At 50.7% G+C, this 27,367-nt stretch overlaps 1 protein-coding gene across 2 annotated transcripts; it reads left to right on the top strand.

Moving 5' to 3' along the window:
* On the top strand, positions 1 to 26,333 carry SDC4 (syndecan 4). 2 transcript variants are annotated; one of them, XM_074157283.1, is made up of 5 exons: positions 1 to 119; positions 20,860 to 21,001; positions 21,964 to 22,016; positions 22,257 to 22,440; positions 23,714 to 26,333. In XM_074157283.1, exons 2-5 carry the CDS (start codon positions 20,878 to 20,880, stop codon positions 23,863 to 23,865), a joined length of 513 nt encoding a protein of 170 aa, XP_074013384.1. In that variant the 5' UTR covers positions 1 to 119; positions 20,860 to 20,877; the 3' UTR covers positions 23,866 to 26,333. The 2 variants fall into 2 exon arrangements, with proteins under 2 accessions (XP_074013384.1, XP_074013383.1); XM_074157282.1 differs by lacking the exon at positions 1 to 119 and adding an exon at positions 6,833 to 7,011 and having other exon boundaries at positions 23,714 to 26,326.
* Positions 26,334 to 27,367: the final 1,034 nt, after the last annotated feature.

The raw sequence follows: 27,367 nt of genomic DNA, 5'->3' as shown, positions 1-27,367 counted from the left end.
GCGGCGGAGGCCTCGGGGCTGATGCCCTGACCCCGACCCCCGCCCTCCGGTCGTGACATGGCGGGCGACGGTGGCCGAGGCGAGGGGTGTCGCCGCCGTCAGCCCCCGCTGACAGCCAGGTAAGCGCCGAGCCGCCGGTTGGCTCCGGGGAGCTGAGCACGCCGGTCGGCGCGGTCCGGCCCCGCCTGGCGGATCTCGCCGTGAGCACTTGGGCCTTGGGTCATGGCTGAGGCCTTGGATCATGGCCGAGGCATCGCCCTGCAGAACAGGCCGGGCAGCTGCGGGGGGGAAGCGCTTCCCCCCCCCCCCCGCCCCCCCCCCCGGAGGCTGCAGCACGTATTTGATGTATTATACGAGGGAAGTTTGTTGGTGAGGGGTTCTCGGCTGTGTGCTGTCCCCCTGGCAATCCCCACCCGGCTCAGGCTCACGCTGGCACAATTTGGGCTTTCCCCATCTCCTGCACAGTGATGGTCTGGGTTTGTTTCACTGGATTCAATCATTTGGCTGAGCAGCCCATGCAAAAAAAGACACAGATAGTGAACATAGAAGAAATGATGGTCCTGGGCTACTTCCGTTCATCTCTGGGCCAATTTCCGCAGGTACCAGGGCTGTCGGTAGCTTCTGCCCAGCTGCACACGTTTTAGCTTTAGGCCACAGGGCACCAAGATGTTGTCATGAGTCCTGGTGTGCCCTGGCAGTGCCATTCCGTTATGGGCTGGTCGTGTGTAGGGCTTGGCTTCTTTTGGGAGGTTTCTTCTGGTACGTGGTGGTTTCTTCTTTTCATGCCTCAGGAAATGATGAGGTGCCAGAGCCCCTCGTGCTCAGCCGTACCCTCTGTGTCATCTGCTCTTGGCTGCTGGATCTCATTTAGTGGCCCCAATAAGCTGTCCTGCTTGCTTAGCTTTGGATACGGGAGTTGCCACTAACTGAATACTAAAATCCCTGAGGCTGCGTGGGACAACGGAGCATTTTGGAGATAAGGTCTTCACTGGAAAAAAGGAGAGAAGACACCCCCGGGCTCTGCTGGTGGATGGGGGAGTTGTCACAGTGCTCTTGTTGCCTGGAAAAGAGAGGAGGAGGACAAAAAGGGAACCTAGCTTTTATGGGAGGTGGTATAGTCACATCAATCGTGGGTGTAGAATGTTTCTGGCTGTTGGAGCTCAGATTATGATCTCTGACATTCTCTCGTGACGTTTTTTCCATGTCCCCATATGGGAAGTTCCCTATGCAGCTTTGCTGCGTGTTTTCCTTCCTTATTCTGTGGAAGTCACAGTGCTGAGGCAGGTTTGACACATTTTCCTCCCTGTTCCCAGACCTGCTGCTCCTGGGAAGGATTGTGCAAGAAGAGGCGGCGCATGGTGGATGTGGGCCACTGCTGCTGAGTCCTGACTTGGGCCTTCAGAGAATTTATCTCTGCAGAAGCTTACCACCCTTAGCCAGTGCAGAAATGAATATGGGAAAATCCCAGCCCTATCAGGGCTGTCTGCTGCCAGCATGTTGCTGAGCATAAATTGCAAGACTCAACACTTCCTCTGTTAGCTCGTGGTAGAAATTGGTTTCCTTTCCTGAAATCTGCAGTGCTTGGCTCTCCAAGACGTGCAAGACACTGCTTAGATATTAATTTTTACTTTTCTCCTCCCTTTTCAAGCTTTATAGGACTGACTTTCCTTTGCCAGCAAAAATTTGGTTGTTTAGTCATAGCTGACTAAAACTCCAAACTAGCATAAGGTGGGACTGCTGATATAATTGCTGGGTGTCTTTCCACAGGCAAAGTCATCAGCAACAATATTTCTGATTTATCCAATAGTTCCCTGGGATCACAAGTTACAAGCTGGTGTTTTGGGAGGTGCCGAGTTGAATTCCTTCCAAATTTAAGACTCCTTCCTGCTTGGTTGCTGCCCTGTAAAAAAACCAAGAAGGCACGGGAACAGTAGCAGTCGCAGCAGAGGTGTGAGCTGAGGCTCCCTCCCACCTCGGGCGGGCAGTGCACCAGCACGAACACAGTGAAGCGCTGTGGCACAAAGACATTTGTGCTGCGAGTCAGCTGTGGCTCAGTTTGTAAATTCATTTTCTGGCTGACTTTGTGATGGCGTGGTGCATGGTCATGTCTGTTCGTCTGCCCTCCTGAATTCTGCCCTCCCTCCTCTCCAGGCTGCTCTGGCTAAGGAGACCATGTCCTTCTCCTGGAAGAGAGGGTGTTCTCCCCACAGGGAGCCTTGCCCCACACCCCTGCTCTGCAGGAAGGGTTTAAAGTGGACCTGGGCAGCAGATGTTTTTGGGGAAATAAGTAGCATTTTCGATTTTCCTTTCCTTTCTCTTTAGTTCAAACGAAAGTCGGAGGTGGCCACGGAGGAAAGATGTGTAACGGGGAAAAAGGATGTTGAAACTCAAAGATTATGCTTTCTAGGGTGCCTTAGTAGGTGCTGCTTGTCTGGCTTCTAGTTAGAATGTCCTTTTTTAACCAGCTGACTGTTCTGTGCGTGACACCTGTGTGTCACGAAAAGCAGCAGGTGGAAGAAGAAGTGGCGATATGCCCAGGACGTAGCAGGTGCCCTGAGAATGTACCCAGATCACATGCAGCTAGCATGGTCACTTCTTTATCTGGGAGTGTGGAATAAGAATGCCCTATTTAGCCAGGGATTTTTTCCATAAGAAATATCTGTATAGGATGGTATTGTTTTTCCTCTTCAGGAATCATTGCCTAAAATGGGAAGCTGTTTGTTTAGGTGATCCATATTTTAACTACTGCTGTACAAAGGGCAGTGCTGGCTGAACTGACCTTTGCTGGCATTCCTTTCCCTTTTGCCAGGCAGGTAGGATTTGTGCTAAAGTGACCTTTGCTAAAGGGACAGTAAGGCTAAGATTATACATTTCCAGAATAACTCGGCATTAAGTAGCTCAGAATGAGGGGTGAGAGTTTTCAGCCACTCCTCTACCCACACAGTGTGCCGGTGTGTTTTTCCGAAGAGCTCAGCAAACCGAACAGATTTTGGGAGTAGAGATTTTTTAAAACTCTACTTAAGGTTTCTTCGTGCTTGAGAATCCTGCCCTAAGCTCGTTCTAAAATCTGCCTGTAAGAACTGTGCTGAGCTTGGCTGGAAAGTCTCTTTTCCTGGCCAGGGCAATAGCGTTTATGATGTAGAATTGTCTAAAGGGCGCTGCGTGTGGCCTTCTCAGGATTACCTAGACATTTCTTCTGATGTCATGTAGAAATGTGATTCCCCTCACCCTCCAAATGCATTGTATTTGGACACTACATTCCACTTCCAGCATGTTTGTGTTGTGTGTTGGGAACTGGCAGTAATTTATTTTTATTTTCAATGCAAGAGTTGGGTAACTGCTCACTGTTGAACACTGGGTTAGGAACAATGGTGGCCAGCCTATGTTGTTTCTCTGCCAACTGCAATTTTTAAATGGAGAAGGGAACTGACACACCTCGAATGTGAGAATTCATCGCCCAGAACAAATGTGTGGGTCAACATGTGTTTTATTTTTCTTCTGCTTCTCTCACGTGTAGTGAGGTTTCAGGAAAGTATTTTTCAGTTGCGCATTTTTTCTTTTTGGGCCCATTTGTTCTGTTGCTCTCGCTGAATGTCACATACCCACCATTTTTCTGCATTATTCTAGAGAGAGGAGAATGTCAACATTTTGAGAGAGGACACTTGAAGGGCAAAATGAAGCAGGCTATTTTATGGCATGGGTTTACAGAACCATCTTATGACTTCTGTGGCTGCATTTCCTCTCATATGAATTCTCTTGAGATACAGCTGCAGAAAGTGTGTGTGTGTGTGTGTGTGTGAGGGAGGTGGATCTACTGAATGCACTTTGAAAATGTCATCAGTAAAGTTAACGTAAATTTCTTCTCAAGATCGAAAAATACATTAGGGTGGAGTTTCATTTTCTCTTCTGCCTCCAGAAACCCAAGATTTCTGGCAGTTTTCTTGAAGGACTGTGCTGGTATGACTTCGATGGCCAATATGTGGTCCCTGAGCCAGGTAGTCAAACTGGCTCCTCTCCGTTCTGTCAAAGCAGGACTTCCCTAGGAGGGGAAATGGGGTCCTGTGCCATACAGGGGGACAGTTTGGTGGAGGGGGTGTGCTGGGGGACTATGAGAACCAGGAGCAGTAAGGTGTATTGTGCTTGTCTGAAGAGGAAGTTAACAGCCGAGTGAGCAGTGTTTGTAGCCACAATACAGAAAGCTGGTTTTGTGGTAGCTGCTGTACCTGGAAGGAGGCGTGGAGGGGTCATGGCCACACACACACACACAAATACAGGTGCCATTTAGAGGGTTAGGGAGGAATGGAGTGCTTCTGGCTACCTTGTGGTGCTGGGGCTGTCTCCTGCCCGGCAGGTGTTGTCGTGGTATGGGCCACTTTTTGCACATTCAACCCAGCCCATGTGCTCTTGTTCCTCTCCATCTCCTGCACCCACCTCTGCTGGGTGTCCAGAGCTGGAGGCTCGCTGGACCTGGGCTCCTCAGCTGCACCAGGAGTATCCCTCACCAGCTCCGCTGATGAAGCGAGGGTAATAAGGAAGGTTGATAACCCAGCCCACAGCGCAGATCCCTCCCTTGCATCCATGGTGGCCTTGGATGCTGCAGGGAACCAGGGGGTTCCCTGTCCCTGCCCTGAGCACAGAGGGTTATGTGCTACAGGAAACTCCACCACAGCTTCCTAACAAACATCGAGGAGACCTCTTGACCTCAGCTTGCACCCTCCGTACCTATTTCTTCCCAAAGGAACAGGCAGTTGGGAAAGCTGCTTCACCTTGGAGATCTTACTGGTTTGAGGCTCAGCATGCTAAGGTGGGACAGGGGGAGCTGCACCTTCTCTGAGGATAGTTTTGTAGTGGTGGAGCGGGCCGAGAACCAGGTCTAGCAGAGTTTGCATCCATACCTGCCAGATGGGATCAGGGCACACACACTTTCTAGTCTGTGCATTGCTTCCCTGGTAAGGAAATATTTTGTTCCCTACAAACTAGAGGCCAAGTGCAAACTGATGTGACAGCAGTATGGACGAGGGACTGATGCAGAGGGCTTACTAGTATGGTAGCTCGGGTGCTCATCGGGTTGTTAAGGGGCTGAAAGGGATGCTTTCAAGCAAATTCTTGTGATCAAAGTTATTAATGAGAGAAGAAAAACTGAAATACTTAAAACTGTGCTGTTGGGGTTTTCCCCTTCTTTATGTGTGTGGGTTTTTTGCACTTGTCCCTTACAGAGAAAACAGACGGAGCAGTTTCATTTTCCATCTCCAGAAAGAGCTGTGTGATGTAACACCCCGACTGATAACCACAGCCGTGACACGCTGCCAGTCGCTCTTCTCGGTTTTCTGTAAATGTGAGACTGTCACTTGTGGAATGCTGTGAAAGCAGAAACTCCTTCCTCCCCCTTCCCCCACCCCCCTCCTTTCCCTCTTCCCCCTCCTCCTTTCCCCCTTCCCCCTCTACTCTTTCTTTCCTTTCCCCCCCTACTTTCCCTCCCCCCCTCCTCCTTTCCCCTCCCTTCCCCCCTTTCCCTTTCCCCCACTCCTCCTTTCCTCCCCTTTTCCCTTTTCCCTCTCTCCTCCTTTCCCCCCTTTCCCTCTCTCCTCCTTTCCCCCCTTTCCCACTGCCCTCCTTCCCCCCCTTTCCCACTGCCCTCCTTTCCCCCCTCCTCCTTCCCCTCTCTTTTTCCTTTCCCTTTCCCCCCTCCTCATTCCCCTCCCTTATCCCTTTCCCTCTCTCCTCCTTTCCCCCCCTTTCCCCTCTCTCCTCCTTTCCCATCCTCCCCCCCTTTTCCCTCTCCTCCTTCCCCTCTCTTTTCCCTTTCCCCCCTCCTCATTCCCCTCCCTTTTCCCTCTCTCCTCCTTTCCACCCCTTTCCCCTCTCTCCTTCTTTCCCTTTCCCACCCCCCTCCTTTCCCTTCCTCCCCCCCCTTTTCCCTCTCCTCCTTTCGCTTCCCTGCTCTTTCCCTCCCCCTTCTCCTTTCCCTCCCTTTCCTTCCCCTCCTTTCCCTTTTCCCCCCTCTTCCTTCCCTCTCTGTTTCCCTTTTCCCCCCTCTTCCTTCCCTCTCTGTTTCCCTTTTCCCCCTCTCCTTTCCCTCTCCCACCCCTGTCTTTTCCCTTCCTCCCCCCCTTCCCCCTACTCCTTTCGCTTTCCCCCTCCTCCTTCTTTCCCCCTCCCCCCCTTTTCCCTTTCCCCTCTCTCCTTTCCCTCTCCCACCCCCCTCTTTTCCCTTCCTCCCTCCCCTTCCCCCTCCTCCTTCTCTTTCCCCCTCCTCCTCCGCCCCCCCTTCCCTCCCTTTTCCCTTTCCCTTTTCCCTCTTTCCTCCTCCCCCCCCTTTCCCTTTCCCTTTTCCCTCTTTCCTCCTCCCCCCCCTTCCCCCTTTTCCCTCTTTCCTCCTCCCCCCCCCTTTCCCTTTCCCCTCTTTCCTCCTCCCCCCCCCTTCCCTTTCCCTTTCCCTTTTCCCTCTTTCCTCCTCCCCCCCCTTTCCTTTTCCCCTCTTTCCTCCTCCCCCCCCCCCTTCCCTTTCCCCTCTTTCCTCCTCCCCCCCCCCCCCCCCTTTCCCTTTCCAACCCCCTCCTTTCCCTTTCCCCTCCCCTTTCCCCCAGCCCCACGGCCTCAGGCCGTGCCGAGCAGGCTCCGATGCCAGCCCCGGTCCTCTCCTCCCGGGGATGCCGGTGCGGGGTAGCTCGCATCCCCCTCGGCCTCCCGCCGCCGCGCCGGGGGTGCGGAGCGGGGGATGCGGGCCTCCGCCCCGCATCCCCCGCTCCGCACCCCCGGCGCGGCGGCGGGAGGCCACGGGCATTCCCGTTGGGGCGGGCCGGCAGCGGCGCTCCGCCCCCGCGGGGGCGGCATCGGCCCTATAAGAGTCGCAACGGCGATCAGGGGCGACCAGAACCCGTGCTGCCATTCGCTGCTCGGGTCCGTTCAGCCAAGCACAGCCCGGCCATGCTGCTGCTCCGTGTCCCGCCGGTGCTCCGCGCCGCCCTGTTGCTCGGCCTCCTCCTTCTCCAAGCCGTCGCCGCCGAATCGGTGAGTTCCGTGGGAGAGAGAAGGGCGTCTTCCCCCCCCCCCCATCTCTCTGCACCGGTAGGGAAGGGTGCTCCTGGTACCGGGGGGGGAGGCTCTTACAGTGGGTCGTGCTCGCCCGAGGGCTAATGCTACCGGTGCCCGACCGGGGCCATTTGCCCTTCTCTGGGGGGCAAAATGAGTTAATGGCAATAGGGCAGTTTCCATTCCCTCCTCCGGTTTCCTTGTCTCCTTCTTGGCTTGTACGCTGCTTCCTCCGTTTGATGTCAAAGCAGCGTTGTCCTGGCCCGTGTAAGACCCCCTGTCCTGTCACAAGCTGTCCTGGTGGCTGTGCCGTTCCTCACATATCCCTTATTTCCCCCTACGCGCTGGTGAGCCTCCTCTTGCTCTTCCGTAATCGGGCTCGGTGGAATTAGAGCAGTTCAGGGTACAAGGGTACATGATAGAAACAAACTGCTCTCCATTACAGCTTTGATCTCCAACTGCTGGTCGTGGACTTAAGTCCTCTAATCCCTCTTTTATTGTGAATGTATGATGGGTTAGATACATGCAGGGTGTTACAGCGCCTGGGTAGGCTTTCCAGTCTTACCTGTGTTGGGTTGTGCCGGTACCCGGTGTCTTTCTGTGTGTACCAAACCTTCCTCACTTTCACATGGGAGAGAAAAAAAGATTCATTACCATGGAGGGTTTAAGAGCCTCTTAAATATATAATGAGGCAAAACAATTTGGATGCTTCAAGCTGGGCACATGTGGGATCTTCTCGGTGAAGCAGAGATTTTGGGATTCTGCCTTCCCTGCTGTTTATTTTGTGTGTGTGTGTCGGTCCTGCTGATAGCGCAGTCAGGGCAGATTCCTCTGCCAGGCTGAAAGAGCTGCAGAGATTAAGGTAACTGCGGGAGATCAGGGGGTCTCCAAACAAGGTTTAATCATCCACATTGCTTCCTTCTGGGCAGAAGGCTGGGTGGGCAGATCAGAACTGATAAGTGTCTGCTGCTCCATTGCTCTTTAATAGGGACACGGGGTTGGGGGGGGTTGCTGTTGAGTAGGAAACTCCCACAGAGAGCATCTGTAGTAATTGTCAGCTACTCTCTGCTAAGACCAACCAGCTCAAATCCACTTTACGCTAATCTGGTGTCTTTATCCCTGCTATTAAGCACGTGAATCGCTCATTTGAGAACTGGCCCAAACTAGTAGGGCAAACCTTTGGGGCACACAGCATCTGGAAGTTGCATTGACCATGTTTGGTATGAAATGCAACTTGGTGTCCCTGGGGAATGGAGTGGTCTGCAAGCATCGGATTTCTGCAAAGACAACAAATTTTGCACAGATGTATTCTGTAATCCCTTATATAGAACTTGTATGGAAGATTTGTCCATATCTTTTAAGCTACCTAAGATGGAGCGTGCACTTGAGAAGTAACACTGTCCTACTATAAAGCCTTATCCAAACAAATTGTTTGGGTTACGGGCTGCTGGGGAGGAGACAGTGATGACACACTGTTTGGGAGAGTTCTGCTGGTGCTCCTCCCATATTTTTTTTTACTTTCTTTTTTTAATAGCACTCCCAAAATGTGCAGTGCTGCACAGGATGTGGCTCTCAGTTTTTCGGTGCGGGCAGGGTGAAGACAGGTAGCTGTTTCTTAACAAGACAGGGATTGTATTTCTCCTGCTTATGTAAGAGCATGGCTTCAGAGAGTGATTTGGTGCTTGAATATTTCCCCAAGCCTGTACAAACAAAAATGCCTTGGCTCCTTTCCTCCTGCCTGGCTTTCTGGTGTAGATGGGATTTCTCCACGTGAAGCAATTTCGGATGTGTAAGAGGGTGGGGAATATTACTGAAATGCCGAAATGTGACGTTGGCGCTTGGGCTGTGGGTGGGTTGTGTTACAACAGCTTCGTGTGAGAACAGCCTCCTGTTCCCATGGGTTGGGGGAGAGCCTGGAGCTGAAGCCCAATGTCTCCTGGTGGTCCCCAGCCCTCTCCGGTTGAGTGCTGTAGAAAGCAAAGGCTGTGTGAGGCTCTGCTTGTGCTGTGTGAGGATGAGGTTCATGCAGAAGAAGCTTTAGGGGCCTGCAGCTGGGGATGGGCAGAAAGCCACCAGTGTGGCCAAGAAATGGCATCAGGGGCTTGACAAAGGACTTGAGGCCTGCCTTGCTTGGCCAGAGTAACATCCTTGAGCATTTCTTGCATCTAAAGTGTCCCTGGCAGCACAGGAGGGAAACAAGGGATATTCCCCTGCAGCAGAGGTGTCTGCTTGGGCTGTTCCTGCGTTCGAGCTGCAAGAGGGCTCGAGTGCCCTGAGCCCAGCAGGGCCATAGCACTGCTGATGGCTTGCGAGCTTGTTCCAGCAGTTCTACTTTTCTGCCTTGAATTAAGCAGGAAAAGCCTCCATGCGGCCCCACATCATGTGTGTCCCCCCAGCAGTGCAGACAAGCAAAAATCCAGACCAGAAGCTGCCGGCAGAGGGTTGCTCAGGGAGAGGGGGGAGGCTTCGTGCTGTTTGTGAGCTCTGTTTGCCGGTTTAAAGCAATCGTGCTTGGAAGCCTCCTGATTGGCAAAGCTGGTGTCTTGTTGATGATAGCTGTGTTTGGAAAGTAATGCAGCATTATTAATGTTAAAACCGGTTTGGCTTGTCCTGCTGCCATTGATCCCCGAGGCCTGTTCTTTCTGCTCTTTGCCCAGTTTCTCATCTGTCCCTCCCAATCAAATCAAGACATTGCTATCTGCACGTTTTACTTTATTTTACCTTATGACTTAGCAAACTCACGGGGCAGCTGAACGTGTAGAGCAAATCCTTGCTTTGCTTCAGCCTCCCTAGAACATAGAGCAGGAAAATTACAGTGTCTAAGGCAGTGTCTTAGCGCTGAAGGGAAGGAGCCCATGACTTCTGGTAGCCAAATCTAGAGCTGGCTACCAGAGTCAGGGTGCAAAGCCTGTAATGTATAGAAAGAAGTAGCCTCTCTAGCACGTAGTACCTCATCGAACTGCATGCACAGCTCGTGGGGTGGGAGTCTGGGGGTGCATGGTCCCCCTGCAGCCCAGCACCTTGTCCATACCAGCTGTGGAGGTCCTCAGGCGGGTGGCAGCAGTCACCTGGCGGTGCCTGGGGCACTGTCAGGGAAACAGCACTGCTGCCCAGTTCTCCTCTGTCCAAAGCGCCTGACAGTTCCCATGCTGGAGAACATTTTCTTGTGGTTCAGAGTTTTCCGAACAGCTTACGCAAGAGGCAAATCAGGGCTAATCTTGGTACTTCTCAGACTCACAATACCAGGGACTCATTCGCTCTAGGAAGTTGAGGCTGTTGGCCAACACGATTGCCCTCTTTCCTGCCCCTCCTGTTGTCTCCCAAGGCCCTGGCACTTCGAGGTCCTGCAGACCTGCCCATATCCAGTCTGACAATCCTGAAAATGTTTTTTTCTATGTGTCCAAAAGCTTGGAGAGGAGCCTAATGTGACCTTGCCATGGTTTTCCTATAGTGGCTTACTGCCCTCTTGGTACACTTGTGTCCCACTTCCACCATGAGCTGGAAGCTGCTAACCTGACTTTCAGAGTGACGATGGAGAGGAGGGCACCTGGCTACCTGCTGGGCAGGCAGGCTTCAGCACAGATCCTGCGGCTGCTTTTCCCTTCCCTCCGACTCCCGGTGCTGGTATATGCTCTGTTGAAAATGTGCTGGCTTTAAGTTGTGTTGCATTTTGTTCTCCCTCAAATGGATGGATTGATGGCTCTGTCTTTAACACTGTTTCATTTTTTTAATTCAGCGGTAGTGACTGTACCAACAAGGGGAAGCCCGGTAACTGTGGTTCTATGGTCTGCAATGTACCTGACTGAGATTACTTGGTTGAGTTATTGTGGCTCGTTGATCCCACAGAGCTCCCCAGTTATCACTTCAGCTAGATAAAATGGGAATGTCCATCTTTCAAAACACTTCCTTGCTCTTGAGTTAACACTCTACCCTCTTCAGCCTGCTCTTAGATCCTCGCAGCTGCATTCTCCCCCTCCACTCGGTACAGCTTGTCCCTTTATGCCCTCTAACAGCAGCGGGGTTGTGCTGCTCTTACAGCCTCAAAGGAGAAGCTAATGTTGTTGAAGCACTACAAAACCGGCAGGGACAAACCCTGCGCACGCCTGACCTCCGGGCCCGCCATTGCGGAGCATGTGTGGCTGTTTGTTTGAGACTCGGTGGAATGCAAACGCTTCAGATTAAGGATTCAAATGATTTGCACTAGAATGAGACTCTTGTGATGAGACTTGGCTTGGTGGCTCTGAAGAGACAGGGCAGCCTAGTTAAAGAGTTTAACTTGTGATAAGCCACTGCTCCGAGCGGCTATAAAAGATCCTATGTTAATGAGCTGTTAGGGCAGCACGTCTAGAGTAGTTCAGACTTCTACTTTAATTGGGTTTTTTTGTTGTTGTTTTTAAGCATGTGCCCGAATGGTTGTCCAGTGAATGCTGCTGCCTCTTCCCAGCTCTGCTGTGTATCACCGTCAGCCTGACTCTCAGCAGTCATGCTCTGACTCAGGGTTTCTGGCACTTGCCTTGCCTGGCAGCTCCCCCGAGCCACTGCTGTCACCCTCTGAGTAACAGCCCTGGCCCCTTACCCAAAGCAATGACTCAGGCTTTCGAGGCGCTGCAACACAGAGGTGGATCTCTTCTTACAGGGGAAGAAAGGCAAAATTAGTGCTGGTTGGCAGAGACGGTCTGTCCTGCCCTCGACACCAAGTGCCGGCACTGCTGCCCCTTGTCTAATCTGCTGGGGGCTGTGGCTATGGTGGGCAAAAAGCTATCGGGCTCTGACATACGATTGCTGCCAGTAGCCAAGTTGGCGTTGGCAAAGGCAGATCAGAAAACAGCCTTGTCTTGAGCGGCCACTAACTTGCTTTGGCAGCGCTGTGTTGGTTGTGTTCTCAGACAGATACAGCTGGAAACAAGAGTTGCACGGGGGAGAGAGGAAAGCAGCGGTATTATCTGAAATGACTGAAGGCGTTCGAAGCAAGCTAAAGGAGCGGAAAGTCTTGAAAGAGGGGGTTAAATGCTTAGTCCTGAATCTGGAGAAAATGTCAGCGTAGGAGGGGAAAACACACAAGATGTAGCTGTGTCCCTCTCAATTTCTGAAGGCTGGCTGACTTCAAAAATGCACTTCTTGTAAGAGTCTTAAATTTGCTGAAAATACGCGCTCTTGTCAGTTATAGCCTTAAATCCTTTGAGGCTGAGACTCTGCTTATAAAATGCCAAGTGGCTCTTGTTAGACAAATTATTAGGATAACTTAAAAATCAAAGCAGTTAATTCAAATCTCAGAGAGACACTGCTTGGGGCTGGAAGGAGACTGGGAGACCTGTAGGACTGTTATGTTACCCAAGCAGCCAGTGTCATGTCAAGTGAAAACAAGGTCTCTTCTTGCTTAAACAAATTGCGTTCTGTCAGAGAAAGCAAAGCCTGCCATGGGAAGGATTTCTGTCTTCTGATCTTGCTCTGCCTTAGTTGCTGAAGGGGAAAAGGTGTCTCTACCACAATACAGCAAAAACTGTGCCACTGTTCTTTGTAAAACTAATACAAAGCGATGTGGCCTTGGCCTGTTCACCTTGCTGGGAGGCTAACCCTGCCTCCTGCCCTTCAGCTGCCACTACAGTCAAGCTATAGCAATAAAAAGAAGTGCTACCATGCATTAATGACTGTGAAAGTGCCTTGGACTTGGACCAAAAGTGCAACATGCACAGCTCAGTAACCAGAAATCCTGGTGCATGAGGTGAATGCAGGGAGTGTGGCTGGAAGGAGGGTGCCTGGTGTGATGGAGTGCTGCCCCCTGGCCTGGAGAGGAGTGGGACCCACAGGTGGAGGGATGATGGATCCCAGCCAGCATGCTGCTAGGAAGGTGGCAGAAGCTTTTTTTGTGGGCTAGTGTCCCCCTTTAAAAACAGAAGCTTCTAGCAGTCACTCCCTCAAATGGAAATACAGTCCTTACTGATGTCAGGAGCATTCGCTTGGAAGACTCTGTTCCCCAGCGAGATAAATATTTGTTACAAATCCACAGTGTGCAGTGTAGCAGACTCTGGAGCCAGGATCTTGCAGGAGACTGTTTATGTGCGGGCTGTTCTTGGCGCTAATTCTAAATTTCCTGAGGCTGAGTATGAGGAGCTGGTCCTGTGCGTTGGTTGCTAAATGACTTGCTCGTCCAGCCCAGCACACGCTTTGCGCAGCCAGGGAAGGAGTGACCAAAACAAGAGCTGGGTCCCTCTGCTCCGGGCTGTGACACTGTGGGTGCAGAGACGTAGTTGGGGAGGGCTGGAAAACTGCTGCCAGCTGCTCATCACTGACTCGGAGAGGGGAGGAAGCCTGGCTGGGAGACCAGAGCTCTCTCAGAGAGGAAAACACTCCCAGGAGTGACAGGTTTCGCAAAGTACGGCCGCATTATCCCCAACAGCACACTCTGTGTCTGCTGCTTTCTGAGGCCAAGCCAACCTCTGCACGAGTCAGGAATGTCTCTATTAAAAAAAACAAAACAAAATCCCCACACACGTAAAAGCTCAACCTCTGTATCTGTAGCTAACTAGGAAAATCCCTGCTGTTGAAATGTTTGTTTGTATAATGCTTACATGGGTATAGCCTGATAGTGGAGTGGCAGGGACACACCATCTCGAGTGCTTTTGTGCTGATAACTTCCTCTGCTACAGTGTTGTTTTTTTTTTTTGCTGGTAGCTTTGCCAACAGGGCAAAACTCTAAATAGCATAACTCTGTTGGCAGAGCTCAACCGCCTGGGCTAAGCCTAAATCTTTGGGCTTCTTTGGGCTACTACTAGATTAAAATGGATTGTGGGAGGGGAGGCATTTGTAGGGTGCAGCATTGGGAATCTTGACTGTACAAACAAGCTGAGATTAGCTGTGTGGTGAGGCAGCTAGGAAAGGCACCCTTTGAAGTTGGGTGTCTGCCCGGCTTAATTTTGCTAACATTCTGGCATGAGGGAACATAAAGATCCCGAAAATGCACGTCTCGCACTTCTTGCCAAGTGGAAATTCTGCTTGTGTGCATGTCCAGGGAAATATTGGGGTGCAGCTGTATTCTAGGAAAGGGCAGTGAGGGCAGGCCTCTCTGCGGGGTGAGGGGGAAATACGATGTATGAAGTAGCCCAAGCCTGAAGTATCAGCATGAGGAATCATCCTTGATGGAAAACCTGCTTTGCTTCTGAACTGGGATCTGGGCAGGGAAGTATATGAAATACCTGTGATCAGGTTTGTAAATACCATAAAAAAAAAGTAATCATTTTATGAACTAGGTGTGTATCACTGCCCATGTCCGGGAGAACCTTTCAGGGTCAGGAAGTGTCTCTGCTGCAGTTGTTTTCCTCCCAAGTCACATGAGAGCTCCTGCTTTCCCCTCCTGCAGTTTTCCTCTGAACTTTATCGTTATTTGCTGCGGGGCAAGTGATTGACACACAGCCATCTGCAACTGCCTGCTGAGCTTTATCTCCTCTGGCTGGAGGGGGAAGCAGCCGTCCCCTTCCCACTTGGGCTCTGCAGGTCTCTGGAGCTGAGCGTCGAGTATTTAGAGCAGCTATTTTGCAAGCATCGCAGCGAACAGATCCCAGCGTGTGGCTGCCTGGCAAAGGACGTAATCTTTATGGCTTTGCTCTTGGTTGATAATCAGGCAAGAGCAGTTAAACAAGAATTCATTCCTTTGTAATCTCTTTGTCCTCCTCCCACTGGCTTCTATGGCCCGAAAGGCACGCGCGGACGGGGTGGGCTGAAGAGAGTGGGTTGTGTGTAAGCGAACACGCGGGTGTGAAAAGGTAACTGAGGTTTGACTTTGTGAGTGCAGAGAAGCCTATTTTGAGCAAGCAGAGCCCGGGAGGATTCGTCCCTGCTGCAGGGAAGGCACCCGTGACAGCGTGTTGCTCTCTGGAGCCTAGGATTAGGGTGTAATTGTCACGGGGATTATGCCTCCGCTGCCGCATGAGCCCCCAGGAGAGCTGCTTGCGGCCACACAGCTTAAAGAATCACCCGGGGAGTGGGGGCCAGTGGGGGGGTGACCCGGGCTGAGGCTGTGCTGGTGCTGGACGTGCGATACTGCGCCTGCCCCGTGCAGCACATGGGTTGCCCGGTGTGAGCGCATGGGACTGGTGATGTCGCTGCAGGGAGACGGGTACCTGCTTGGACAGGGACTGGGGATGCTGCTCTTAACTCATCTTGAGTGAGTGACACTTTTGCCAGCCAAACAGTTTCTCAGCCTGCATGTTGGTCTTGGCTTATTAAGCAAGTCCCTGCACCTTGCCTGTATTACTGAGTGCAATTCAACAAATAAATACTTTTTTTTTTTTTCCCCCCCTCTTTAGTAAGAGGCACAAAGAGATATCATGCAGTAACTGGTCCTGGGGTACTGGAGATACAGTGCTGTCTCCCGCTGCCAGCCAGGAGCTGCTTGCAAGCCTCGGTCTGTGCTTCTGATTTCCCCTTTAGTCCTCAGAGGTGCTTTGGATTTACCTTTGCAGCTCACTGTGATGGGAGTGCTCCAGTACAGTGGCTGTTGGAGAGGACATGGGCAAGGCTGGCTTTGCCCAAAGCCGCTGTGGTCCTGCTCTAGGACTGCTTGAAAAATGTTAAGCAAAAGCAGGGTAGTATTTAACCATGTCTGGAAGCCTTGGGGTGAGCCTGTCATGCAGCTAAACAAGCACATGTGCCTGGATGGAAGCTGATTAACTTCCGTCCCTTGGCACAGAGGCCAGTCCAGGCCGTGTGTGCTGTGAATTATGTGGGACAGACTGACCAGGGACGAGCAGGAGTTAAAATGGTACCCTCCAAGCATGGGAGTTAGCACAAGTGGATTTGCTGCCATGGCTGATGTGTTGAAGGGAGTTAGGTGTGACCTAGATTGAAATAGCGATATTTGCTTTGCTCTCAGGACAAAAGTGACTTTTGTCTTTTTTCATTTTTTTTCCCTTCCACGGAGCTGGAGCCTGGAGGGAGGGAAAGGGAGTAAAGGGTGGTTTGAGGGGAAACATAGACCCTTCCCTTACTAGTCTGGCAGGAGCTGCCTCTGCCGGAAGCTCATGTCACTTCTAATAACATTCTTTTAATGCTTATTAGGATGGGAAGATAGAGCTGTCTTTGCCTGTTACCTCGCTGTGTGCCCCCCTCCCTCAGAGGTCAGCTCGCACCCATCTGAGCATTTCCAGCGTTGCTTGGTTCCTCCACTCCCCTGGTTTCGGGGGCTGGTGTGCTTTGAGGGGCTGAGCTCAGCTCAGCACTGCTCCTTTGCATGCTTTGCGTGAGCTTTAAAACCTTCCTGGTTTGTGTGTTCCTGCAAGAGTTCGATGGAAGGGAAGTGTATGGAAATCCCCTCTCTTGGGTTTGGTGTTTTACAGAGCTTTGCATTCTTGTGCTGGAAAGGCCCTATTGGATTCGGTGCTCTTTGGCCCATGATGCAGGACAGCACGAGGGCCAGGCTGGTGGCTTTGCAAGAATCATCTCTTGATAATAACCAAGCTCCAAGGCTGGGCCATGCAGGCAGCTTCTCGTGTTGTCCAGGAGCCCATTCTTGTTCAGTTGATCTGGATGTGCTATCATGGTGGTGTAAGGTGACATCTGCCTGTGATGGCACAGGTCTGGGAAAGATGTTTTGTGTAATACTGCTCACGAGGTGATCCATACAACTGTCCCCTAGTACAGAGCCCCTAACAGAAGCCCCAGGAGCCACTTGTGTTTATCTGTCCCAGTAGGCTACAAAGAATTAACAGGTCTGCACCTCTGCCCCCTCTTCTGCTGCCTCCCAGCCTGGCCCAGCTCCATGTGCTTTTTTCTAGGAGCAAGGTGAAAGTCAGCCTTTCCTGTTGACTCCTAGACTTGCGTACACAGCGCTGGGGAGGGAGATGCAGGAGCGAGCGCTGGGTCTCCACGCCAGAATTATAAACTTGATAAAAGAGCTCTCTGCGCTTTGGGTGCCTGAGTCTCTCCGGGTCTAACTCCCTTTGCATCTTGCTGGCTGTGACCCTTCAAAGAAGCTTTTAATGAACTCTGCTGTGTTTCATCAGAGACAAGGGCCAGCCATAAAAGCCAGTTTCGTGTCTGAAAAACTTTGTCTCTGCCCCAAAACATCATTTGGGTTTTGGTGGGTGGTTTTTTTTTTTCTTGGAAAAGTTTTGCAAAGGCTGTGGTGAGGACGTGGAGCTGCCTGGGTTTGTTACTTCCCAGAACCAGCCAGAGGCTGGGGAAGTTCACACATCAGACAGAAACTTTGCTTGCTGCCCCAATGAATAGATGCTCTCGCTTTGAGAAGAAGCTAGTACTATGCTGGGGCTGTAAGGGAAGGCTCCAGGAGCACAAAGTGAAGTGGGGTGGGCTAGGGATGGAGCCCTGCAAGGCTGCAAGCCCCTGCCTGGGGTGCCAGGGGTGCAATTCCTGTGCCTGAACTGAATAAACAGTGTCTGGCTTCATCCAGTAGCGCAGCCTCTCTCGGCCTCAAACACGAGACCTCTGTGCCCAGCTTTTCCAGGAATGACGCTCATAGTTCACGTGCCTGACGTGCTGGTTGTCTGGCAGGGAATAAACTCTTATTTTTTTGCCACTGGCAGGCAGGAAAAGCTTCTGCTCCCTAGCACATGGGTTAATCCCCCATGGTGCTTACTGGGGATAAAGCTGCCTGACGTGAGGAAGAAATCCTGGAACCAGACTGCTGCAGAAAAGGCTGATTTCTGTACAAGACCCCTCCTAGAGAGGAGTGTATTAATAATAGCTGGGCTCAACTTCAGCTGCTGGGGCGAGGTGGGGCTATGCAGCCGCCCAGTCTGACTCTCCCAGTGAGTCCCTGGCCCGGCTCCAGTGCTGGGATGGCAGGTGGTGGAAAACAGACTCTGGGCAGCGCCGGTGCCCTTCTCCAGCTGGCTGTTGCAGAAGGTGTTAAGCTGAATGTGGCCGGAGACAACTTGTCAAGGGCTGGCTGTCATCCTGCGGCAGACTCCTAGCTTTTTCCTCTTGGCTGTAACCTGCCAGCCGAGAGGAAGCATGGGCACCTTCTGTGGTTCGTCTTCACCTGGTAGGGAAGCTGTAAGGAGGACCAAATCCTCTTGGAAAGGGATGCATTTTTAAAGTAGTCCTAAGAGCTCTCTGTGTGGCACTTGGGAAGCCCAAAGCCGTTGCTGTTAAGTCTGTGAAAGTGCCTGTGTGCCCTCTCACAGGTGTGTATGTGAGGAATGTGCCTGCTCCAGACCTGCCCTTGGAGCACGGCACTCCGGTGTTAACTCTTCCCGGGCTGTCCATGCCCCAGCTCCCAGGAGGAGCCTGCTCCCAAGGAGAGCATGTCTCAAAACCTGGAGGGTAGGTACAGAGATGCCCAGCAGCCCTCTGAGTTCCCTGGCAGAAGAGTTTGTAAAATGAAGCTCACTGCCCACAAGAAAAGTTTCCTGTACGTTTTGAGAAGCTCTCCTGGCTTCCAGGAACTCCCCTGTCCTTGCTCAAGAGTATGATGAAGAGTGAGTTCAGGGAACGCTCCCACATAATCTTATTTACGCTTGTGAGTCAGTAATTTCCTTATGTCCTCTGGCTTGTAAACACTGTCTGTCCTGATTTAAATAGGGTTTTCTGATAGCCAGACCTGGTGCGTTCCACAGTATGTACTAATCACCGTGGCTGTCTGCCACCGCTTTGCTTGCGGCTGGGCTGATCTGATAAGGCCAGTGGGCTGTCCAACCACTCGGTGGCCTAAACGTGGGTTTTCTTGAGCCGCCCTCGTTAGGACATTAGCTGGCCGTGATTCATAACGAAGTATGGCTTGAGCTGGCACAGGGGTGTGGCTTGGCACGGCGCTTTTGCCAACATTGATCTGCCCTGACACAGCAGCCGGGTTATACAGATCTGCAGCGAACGTGCTCCCCAGTGCCCTGGCTCAGGTGAATGGGAATTGGGCTCTTCTTGCCCCTTGATGAAATGGCCAGAAGCTCTCACTCTCATGGGAACAGCTGCTGTGTGCTGGCAGCAGTTTCCATGGCAGGTCTGGCTTTGGCCAGCCTTCATGTATCTTGAAATGAATTTGCCTTGGAGCAAGTGATCCATAACGTTAGGAATGCCTGGTTCCAGGCTGGGAGGGGATTTCTTCCCAGCTGGCCTCCTTCCCCAGCCCCCTTGCCATCGCCTAGTGCCAGGCTTGGGCAGAGCGGAGACAGGGGGTCTAGGAGGAGAGCTGGCCTCAGCACTTCATGCCCTCCAGGCTGTTCATTTGGTTATCCTCCAGCAGAGTTGCTGGGGAAACCAAAGATGCCTCAATAAGCACATCCAGTAGCCACCGCTCCATATGTGAAATGAGAAACATCTTATGCTGACCACAAGACCTTGTTTGTGGCAAAACCAGTATGCTACTGGGCTGGGAAATCTGGGCTGGAAGCAGGGCTGGGGCTGTGGGCACAGGAAGTTGACACATGGCTTATGGCTGATTGTTGACCTTCACTTGTGAGATTGATAGCGGGTGTAATTCATCAGTCAGTGTCACCTCTGGGCTGTAGGATGGGCCACACATGGCCAGGTGAGCAGGAAGGCTGGTCCCAGCCACTGGAGCTGCAAAACCCCTTATCTCCTCCTCAGGGTCTCACTGTTGCTGCCCTGATGAAGCAGCAAGTGTTGGGGCTGGGTTGGTGCCACCCAGCTCTAATTGTCCCAGCGAGTCTCTGCTTTTCATCCCCTGTGAGGCAGTAGCTCGTGGTAAACCTGTACATTAAGAAGAGCCTTCAGATGTGCAGGACTGGAACACATTAAAAATGCTCTCCTGGGTTGTTAAACCTTGAGCCCAAGTTCTGGGAGACACTCAGGGAATGTGTTCCCAGTGTTTCTGTGGGGACAGCATGGGAAAATGCTGACAGTGTAGCCCCTGGCTGTGGGACCCATCTGCCTGCATTGTGCTTCTTGCTGCAGGGTAAGGGGTCGAGTCCCCCACCACGGTGATGACTTCATGGCTGTGGAAGCATCTGGGGCTGGTGTTGAGCAACCCAAGAGCTCATACCTGTGGTACCCTCATCCTGGCTGGCCCCGGGGCTGTGGGGCGAGGAGAAATAGTTCTGGGGAAATTGCATAACCTTGGTGAGGGCAGGAGGCTTGGGCTTGTGGCTCCTTGAAACCAAGCGCAAATGAGCTCTGGTGTTTTAAGTGGCCGTTGTGGCCAAAGAGCTGATTCTCTGGGAGGCTCTCCTGCGCTTTGGCTAATGTGTGTCCGTAGCTGCAGCCACCCAGCCACCAGATCGTGGACTTCATTTTACAGACTTGTTTGTTTACATGTGTTTTAAGAGGTGAGGCAGGGGAAGCTCTTCCTTCGGGCAAGTCATTACTGATAGCAAGTGCTCACATTATATTGCACTGCAATTCAGCTGAACTGACAGGCCAGGTTTTAACCCTTGGGTGATAAAATAGGTTTGTTCTCAATACAAAAAGCAACTAACTGTCGTGGTGTGAAGCTTCAGTGCTTGCAAAAAACTGACCTATAGGTGCCAGGCTTTTTTTCTGGGAATAGTGAGTCCTCCCAGATCCTCTCATCACAAACTGAAGGTATTGCTTTTCCAAATGCTTTTGCTACAAACTCCTGACCAAGATCCTGTTGTGTTATTTTCACCCTGTGGGTTCAAGTGAACCTTCTGAATCCGTAGCCCTCAGGAAATTCCACTCACAGGCAGGCACTCACTTCTCTTCTGAAAAATTCTAGGGGAATTCAGCTATTTCCAAGCTGATGAAGATAATGCTCTTGGTGGAGAGGAAGTTCAGCATTTAATGTTCTTCTGATGGAAGTGATGTGCTCAGCACAGGCTCTGAACTCCTGACCTTTTGTGAAATGCTGCTCAGGAGTTACTTGATGCTAATTGCTTCTCAACCTCTGTTTTTCAGGTGAGAGAAACTGAGACCATGGACGCCGGATGGCTTGACTACCTTGCGTCTGGAGACTTGCCAGATGATGAAGACATTGGCGAATTCAGACCTCACTTAACATCTGATGATTTGGATCTAGATGAGGCTTCTGGGTCTGGAGGTAAGTGGGAAAGGGGGGAAATGGGTCTTCCTCAGTTGATGCTGTGAAATTCTTCCCAGTGCCACCAGTCATGAGTGATGGGCTAAGTGTGCAGCCAGAGGGAACTACAGTGTCAGGTGGAGATGAGAGAGCCTTGTGAGTCGTAGGCACTCACAGATGAGAGCAGCGAAAGTGTTTGTACCGTGATGTTGAATCACTTGGGGAGGAGGACAAATGGAGTCCAGCCAAGCTTGTCTCATTGCAAGTGAAAAGGCATTGCACTGGCTGGACCTCTTTCCTGTTGAACTCCAAAGAACTTCTGAGACACTTGAAGGGAGGGAGGGGGGGAATTTAAAAAAAAAATAAAATCTATTGTTGAGGTAGTGTTAAAAAACTTAAAGTTAGTGTCTCAGCTGAGGCCAAACAAGGTAAAGGACTAACTGGTGTTCAGGTGAACTCTCTGTGACATGCAAAGCCTCCCTGCCCAAACCAGTTTCTGTGCTCTGCGTCCCCTTTATGTGAACATTTATTCTCTGAGAGGGAAAGAACAAGTGCTGAAATGGGTGCCTGACATGTTTGGGCAGAACTCGTAACTAGAGGGTTGGCGAACCACCCTTTGGTGGGGGTAGGTGGCAAGAGCATTGCCCTCCATCTGCATTAGCTCAGCAAGCTATGGCAGACCTGCTTTGCAGGGCAGCTCCTGAGAATCTACAGCAGAGGCCGATGGATCCGGCTGAAGAGCCCTCCCCTGTGAGAGGTGTTGGCCTTAGGATTACATCTCATGGTCTTGTGCAATCAAAGCCATTAATTGGTGAAAGTACTAGTAGATAAGAGGGAATTGTAGTCAGAACATGAGTCCTAGTTTGTCTGCAGTTGCTGGTGTTACAGAAAGTGTCTGAATTCTGGGAAAATAGCAAATAGTAAAAAGAAAATTGTGTCCTCTTCTATTTCTTTTAAACTTTATTTCCCTGCTTCCTCTGCAGACTACCCAGACTCCGAAGATGCCATGTATCTGACCACCATGGATACTCCTGTGGTAGGTATTGCCTCTGCATGTTTTAAACAACACGTAGCTTCTCTGGTGTGTCCATGAAGGTTTCTGAATACCCTTCCCCCTGCAAGACGTGGTATCAGGATGAATCTACCTGCATGAGCAGGAACTGTGTACTCGTAATGCACTAAGCAAACTTTCTTTTCCCTGCACACCCTTCTATTTTTAATTGTGGGCAGGCTAGGTGCTGCTTGCTGATGGGTGTGGTCTGTCTGTATTCTCTAGATATCTGACAACTATATCCCTGGAGATACCGAGGGAAAGATAGAAGGTGAGAACAAAAACACGATGGTGGACAATGAAATCATTCCAGACAAAGCTGTACCTGTCGAAGAGAACCTGTCCAACAAGATCTCCATGGCAAGCACAGCCAACAGCAGCATCTTTGAAAGAACAGAAGTCCTTACAGGTAATGCTCCACCTTGTCCTGATAAACCATTAATACTGTAAATCAAAATGGCTTCTGTCATTCCCTGTTTCTCTGGGGAGCAGTTCCCTGCTGACGAGGGAAGTGAGATGTGTTACCTCTGGGACTGCCTGTAGCAGGGTGACTTCTCCCTTCTAGTCCTTAAACAGCAGAATGTGTTTACCAAGTGCCTGGCTGGGGTAAACAGCTTGTTTTTGAGCCTGCCAGCTGACTGGTGGCTGAAATGCCACGCAAATCACGTGGCAGCTGCTCTGCACCCAGATATGCCTCTCACTGAGGGAGTATCGGGCCATAAATCAGTGACATCATGGACTTTCATATCAAATGCAGGCATTTTCCTTCTAACCTCTGCCCAAATCCTACCTCTTCTGAGCCTTGCCAGGAACCAAACAATTCCTCTGAGGGATTTCAACACCTTGTCAACTGTTACGAATTTATGTACCTTTGTCTAGAGCAAAGCCAAGTGACTGGCTTCCCCTCAGCCTGTGGGATAGCTCTGTCTCAAGGTACGCTTCATCCAGCACTTGGCCTGATGGTCCGAGTCCAAACCTCAGCACATCTTGCTGATCTGCAGCCATCCTTCCAGCTGGAGGAGGGACTGGGAGAGTGGATTGGAAGGCCACATAGCAAAGAAGTTGATTTAGTGCAATGAGGAGGTGTCACAGCAAAGGAAAAACCACTGAAGCCTTGTGGCTGCCCTTGGTGTGAGGAGAGAGAGAATCTTGGTGGCTGTTTGTGGGTTTTTGTTGGTGGGGGTTTTTTTGGAGGGAGGTGGTGGTGGTAGTGGGATATTGCTTTTTAATTGAAACACAGAGTCCCCAGAGTGCGCTCACACAGGTAGTTAAAAACTATTTGAGTCAGAGCTATACCATTTTCCTGGAGTTAAGAGTGTTTGTGGGTTGTGGTGGGGATTTTTGGGGTGAGGTGTGGGGTTTTTTTGTTGTTTTGTCTCTGTGAGCGGAGGATGTCTCTCTGTCAAAACTTCCTTCTTGTGCTAAACTGGAATATTAACACAAACTGGTTAGTGTGGGATGTGATTATTCTGTGGTTGGATGAAAAGCAATTTCTGGCCTTTTCCAATAACATCTGTTGTCGCTGCAGATGCCAGCACATACGGTGAGAGGCACATGGAGGGCATGGACTCTGGAGGCAGTTCTGGGGGCTGGCACTCTTGAAGCAGATTTTTGGGGTGTAGCTGATGGTTTAGAGTTGTCCAGGAGTTTACGCTTATTCCATGCTCTTTTTCCCTCCCCAGCTCTCATCGCAGGAGGGGCGGTGGGCCTCCTCTTTGCCATCTTCCTTATCCTCCTCTTAATCTATCGCATGAAGAAAAAGGATGAAGGCAGTTACGACCTTGGGAAGAAACCGATCTACAAGAAAGCCCCTACAAATGAGTTCTATGCTTAAAGTTCTATGCAGCACCCTGTGCCCATCAAGGGACAAACAGACTGGATGGAAACACTGTGCCCTCAGATGAGATGTGCTGAACAAATCTCTTTTTGGATTGAATTTCAAAGTGACTTTGAGAAAAAACAAACTTCCTACGTGACCCTTCCCATCCTGCTCAGCTAACAAGGGCCCAATGAAATACAAAGAGTCTGAAAAAAAAAAAAAACAAAACCAAAACACCTCAGTGTATTTTTTTGTCTAAACCTAGTGTAAAAAGAATAAAGATGCCAAATTTTCTGCTTGATTTCATAGAAGGTATGTAAACACAAAACAGACTGTATGGAAGCAAACACCATGTGTTTGCATCCAGTGTGCTGTACTCAGATTGGCTGCTTCTATAGAAGGTGGCTTTTTTTTTTTAAAAAAAAAAAAAAACCTTGCTCATAGTTGTCTTCCAGCAGGCTCTTGACGTGAAGCGTTTTTTGTGGAGAACTATTTATGAATCTCTTACACTACAGATAACGTTGCCTTATCAGGGAGCAAAAGGCCCAGAGGGGCTCAGAATCCGTGAATGCCGTAAAGGGCCTATGGGAATGTCTTCCCCAGGAGACTTGTGTCTCTTCCTGTCGGCCCCAGGCAAGGGTCATTAATCCATGAAATCAGGACAGCCAGTTCTCTCTGGCTATGACGGCACCCTTTCCTTGCCTTCAATCTCTTACCTTTTTTAAGGATTGCTTGTAGGATATTTTTTTATAACAAAATTTTAAAGAAAATAGCCTAATGTTTATATAAAAGTTTGTAGAAATTGTTTTGAAATAATAAAAAAAAATTCTACTTTTTTAATTTCCTCATTTATTTTTTCAATCCCTTTGTGTTTCCTTTGGCCGGGCATTTCTCTAGAGATGTTGTTTTATATGATTCACATTCTGAACTGAAGCAGAGTTAGCTACAGTGTGTTACAGGTTTCTTTTGGTTCTATAGCAGCTACTGTAGAGGATAAAGATATTTATGGTTTTCCTGTAACTTTTTTAGGATTTGATTTTTATTTTTTTTTTTAAATAGAATTATTTATAGTTTCTGAAATGGCTGCTCTTCTCATTTGGTAACTTTTATCCTTTTATGTAAAACACTAATATAATGAGTCTTTGTGAAAACTATTTAAGCTTTATTCTGTGAATTTTAATTATAAATTCAAGGCAATAACTTCTAGGATTAATCTGTATGCAAAATTGGATTCATAATATGATTGAAGTAGGGAAAAGAGAATATTTCTAGCCTGTAATATATTATAATCAGTCCTATAAAGCTATATATTATATATTTTACTGAGAAATATAAAGGTAAGAGTGAAAAGGCTGGAGTTAATTCTTCAGCAGCCTTACTGTGTGTGAGAGGCTCGATCTGTTTGTCCTGCTGTTTGTCCAGTGTCTCTCCTGGAGCGCGGGTGGGTTTGTGCTGGGGAAGGCAGCTGGGAGCTGCCACAGCCCTGGGGCTTGGTGGCGTGTCCTGGGAATGGATACGGAGCAGGCTGTGGCCGGTGATGTGCCGGTTGGAGCAGAGTTCCCTAGATCTCTTCTCTTTCTGAAGCAAGCGTTGGAAGGGCACAGTGTGGAGAAAATATCTCTCTGTTTTGGGGCTGGCTGGGCTGCAGTCCCCTGTGGTACCCAGCTGGGTGCCCCCTCCTGCAGAGGGGTGGTGTCGGTGGCTACATGTCTGCCTTGGTGGCAACTCCTGGCTGGGAGTGCTGAGCTCTCATAGACAGCCAGCTCTGAACCCTTGTCCAGTGGGTTTTCCTTAGTATATCCTGTACATAGCTCCTACCTCTGCTGAGAATTAGACAGGTTCCCCCAGAGCGAAGGGTAATGTGTGTGTCTGACCCCTCCGTTTCAGGAAGGTGTTACAGAAGGACTTTGTGCGAGCCGTGTCTGCAGCTCTCTGGGTCTGGTGAGGTTTAGGGCAAAATCTGAGTGTGTGTCCCCAGACTGTGTCACTGGGCAGGCAGGGCAACACCAGAGGGTTGAGAAATCTCATCGACTCCTGAAGCTTCCTTCCCGGGGCTTTGGTGTAGGCTTGAGGCCAAATTTGTTGAGGCGATAGAACAAAGAAATTCAGCTTCAGCTGGTGGCAGCTGCTCTCGGAGCCGGGCAGGGGAGGTGGGGACAGCCAGGGAGTCTTGTATTGAGAAATCAGGGCGAGAGGACTTTTCTCAGGGCTCCTCCACCACCTTGACTCACTTGCTTGGTCCCAGTACCAGCATGTTCGGGGAAGTTGCGGGCTCTGGGAGGCTCTAAAAACTGCACAGAGTTCACTGTGGACTGGGAGGGCGAGGGAGGACTTCACTGCCTATGGACAGCCCTGCCAGGAAGGCAGGAGTGGGGTCTGCTTCTCGGGATGTTCAGATTCTCTTGTGTAATTGCTCTTGGGGATTTTCCACTGTTACTGATTCATTATTTTTTTTTTTTTCCTCAAATAAACTGGTACTTTCTAAAATTGGCTTTTTGGACTGTTTCTGATCTGCAATTACTTTTGGGAGCTGGATAACAGGGAGCTCGTGTTTGTGTAACTTCTTGGTTTACTGAGCGGGGGAGGCATGCTGGGATCTGGCTTGGTGGTGGCCCGCAGCTCAAAGGGGCTTTGTCAGCTGCTCCTGAGCTGTCTTCAGTGTCTGACCCACTGGTGACTCCTGTAGGACCAGCCTCACTGGGGTTCTGGAGCTACTGAAGCTCCTCCAGGCAAGTAAAGCGGATGCGGTGTGGCACAAGGAGGTGAGTCCATCCCTTCTCTGGTGATCGGTTTTGTGGTGGCACTTGGAGAGGGCTGTCCCTTTGCAGCCAGAAGGGACAGAGGGAGGTGGAGATGGGCTTGTGCGTGTCCCCTGGTGACAGCAGCACGTTCCTGTGCCATCAGACATAGGGGAGCAATGTGCAGAGAGTCTTGCTCCATCAAGTTTCAAGCCAACCCTGTTTAACTGATGGGGGCCTTCAAGTAGGGATAGACCTGCAGTTACTCAGGGGGCTTCATGATGTTTTGGGCTAAAGCAGCTCTTCTCTTAAGACCCTGGAGGAAGCTGCCGCTTCTCCAAGCCCCTCTGCTCTGACAGCTTGGTGCTCCCGAAGGATGGGACCCACCTCTGTGTCCCCAGGGGAGGGCAGGCTGTGCGGAGAGCGGGGCTGCTCGCTGGGAAGGGTTGCCCAGTCTCCTAAGAGGTGCTGTATTTAAACGGATTATCGTCCTTGAGAAAATCTAATTCCCTTCTCCCTGCTGGGAACTCCTGCTCTGGGTGGTTAGGATTAGCAGGGATGGAGGAAACAAATTAGGACTAGTACACAGGCTCCCATGGGGGTGAGGGAGAGGCAAACGCTTCCTCTGCTTCATGTTGCCTGCTCCGTCACCGATGTGCTCTCGAAGGTCCTCTGAGAATCTGCTTCGGGTACCGAGAAGAAGCCAAGCGCTCACAGGGCTGGTCTTTGCTCCGTGGGAGCTGCTGTTTGTCAGTAAATGGGTGACGTATTCCTGTGAT

The sequence above is a fragment of the Numenius arquata genome, chromosome 12 (assembly GCF_964106895.1).
Source record: "Numenius arquata chromosome 12, bNumArq3.hap1.1, whole genome shotgun sequence".
Classification (NCBI taxonomy): domain Eukaryota; kingdom Metazoa; phylum Chordata; class Aves; order Charadriiformes; family Scolopacidae; genus Numenius; species Numenius arquata.
This window is presented reverse-complemented; position numbering and strand designations above follow the sequence as displayed.

What these genes read in the sequence shown, in the direction of transcription:
- SDC4 (XM_074157282.1), top strand. Translation starts at nt 6,928, where the DNA reads ATGCTGCTGCTCCGTGTCCCGCCGGTGCTCCGCGCCGCCCTGTTGCTC. An exon ending in AAGCCGTCGCCGCCGAATCG is followed by an intron (nt 7,012 to 20,859) that starts GTGAGTTCCGTG and finishes TCTGTTTTTCAG; the next exon opens with GTGAGAGAAACTGAGACCAT. An exon ending in TGAGGCTTCTGGGTCTGGAG is followed by an intron (nt 21,002 to 21,963) that starts GTAAGTGGGAAA and finishes CTTCCTCTGCAG; the next exon opens with ACTACCCAGACTCCGAAGAT.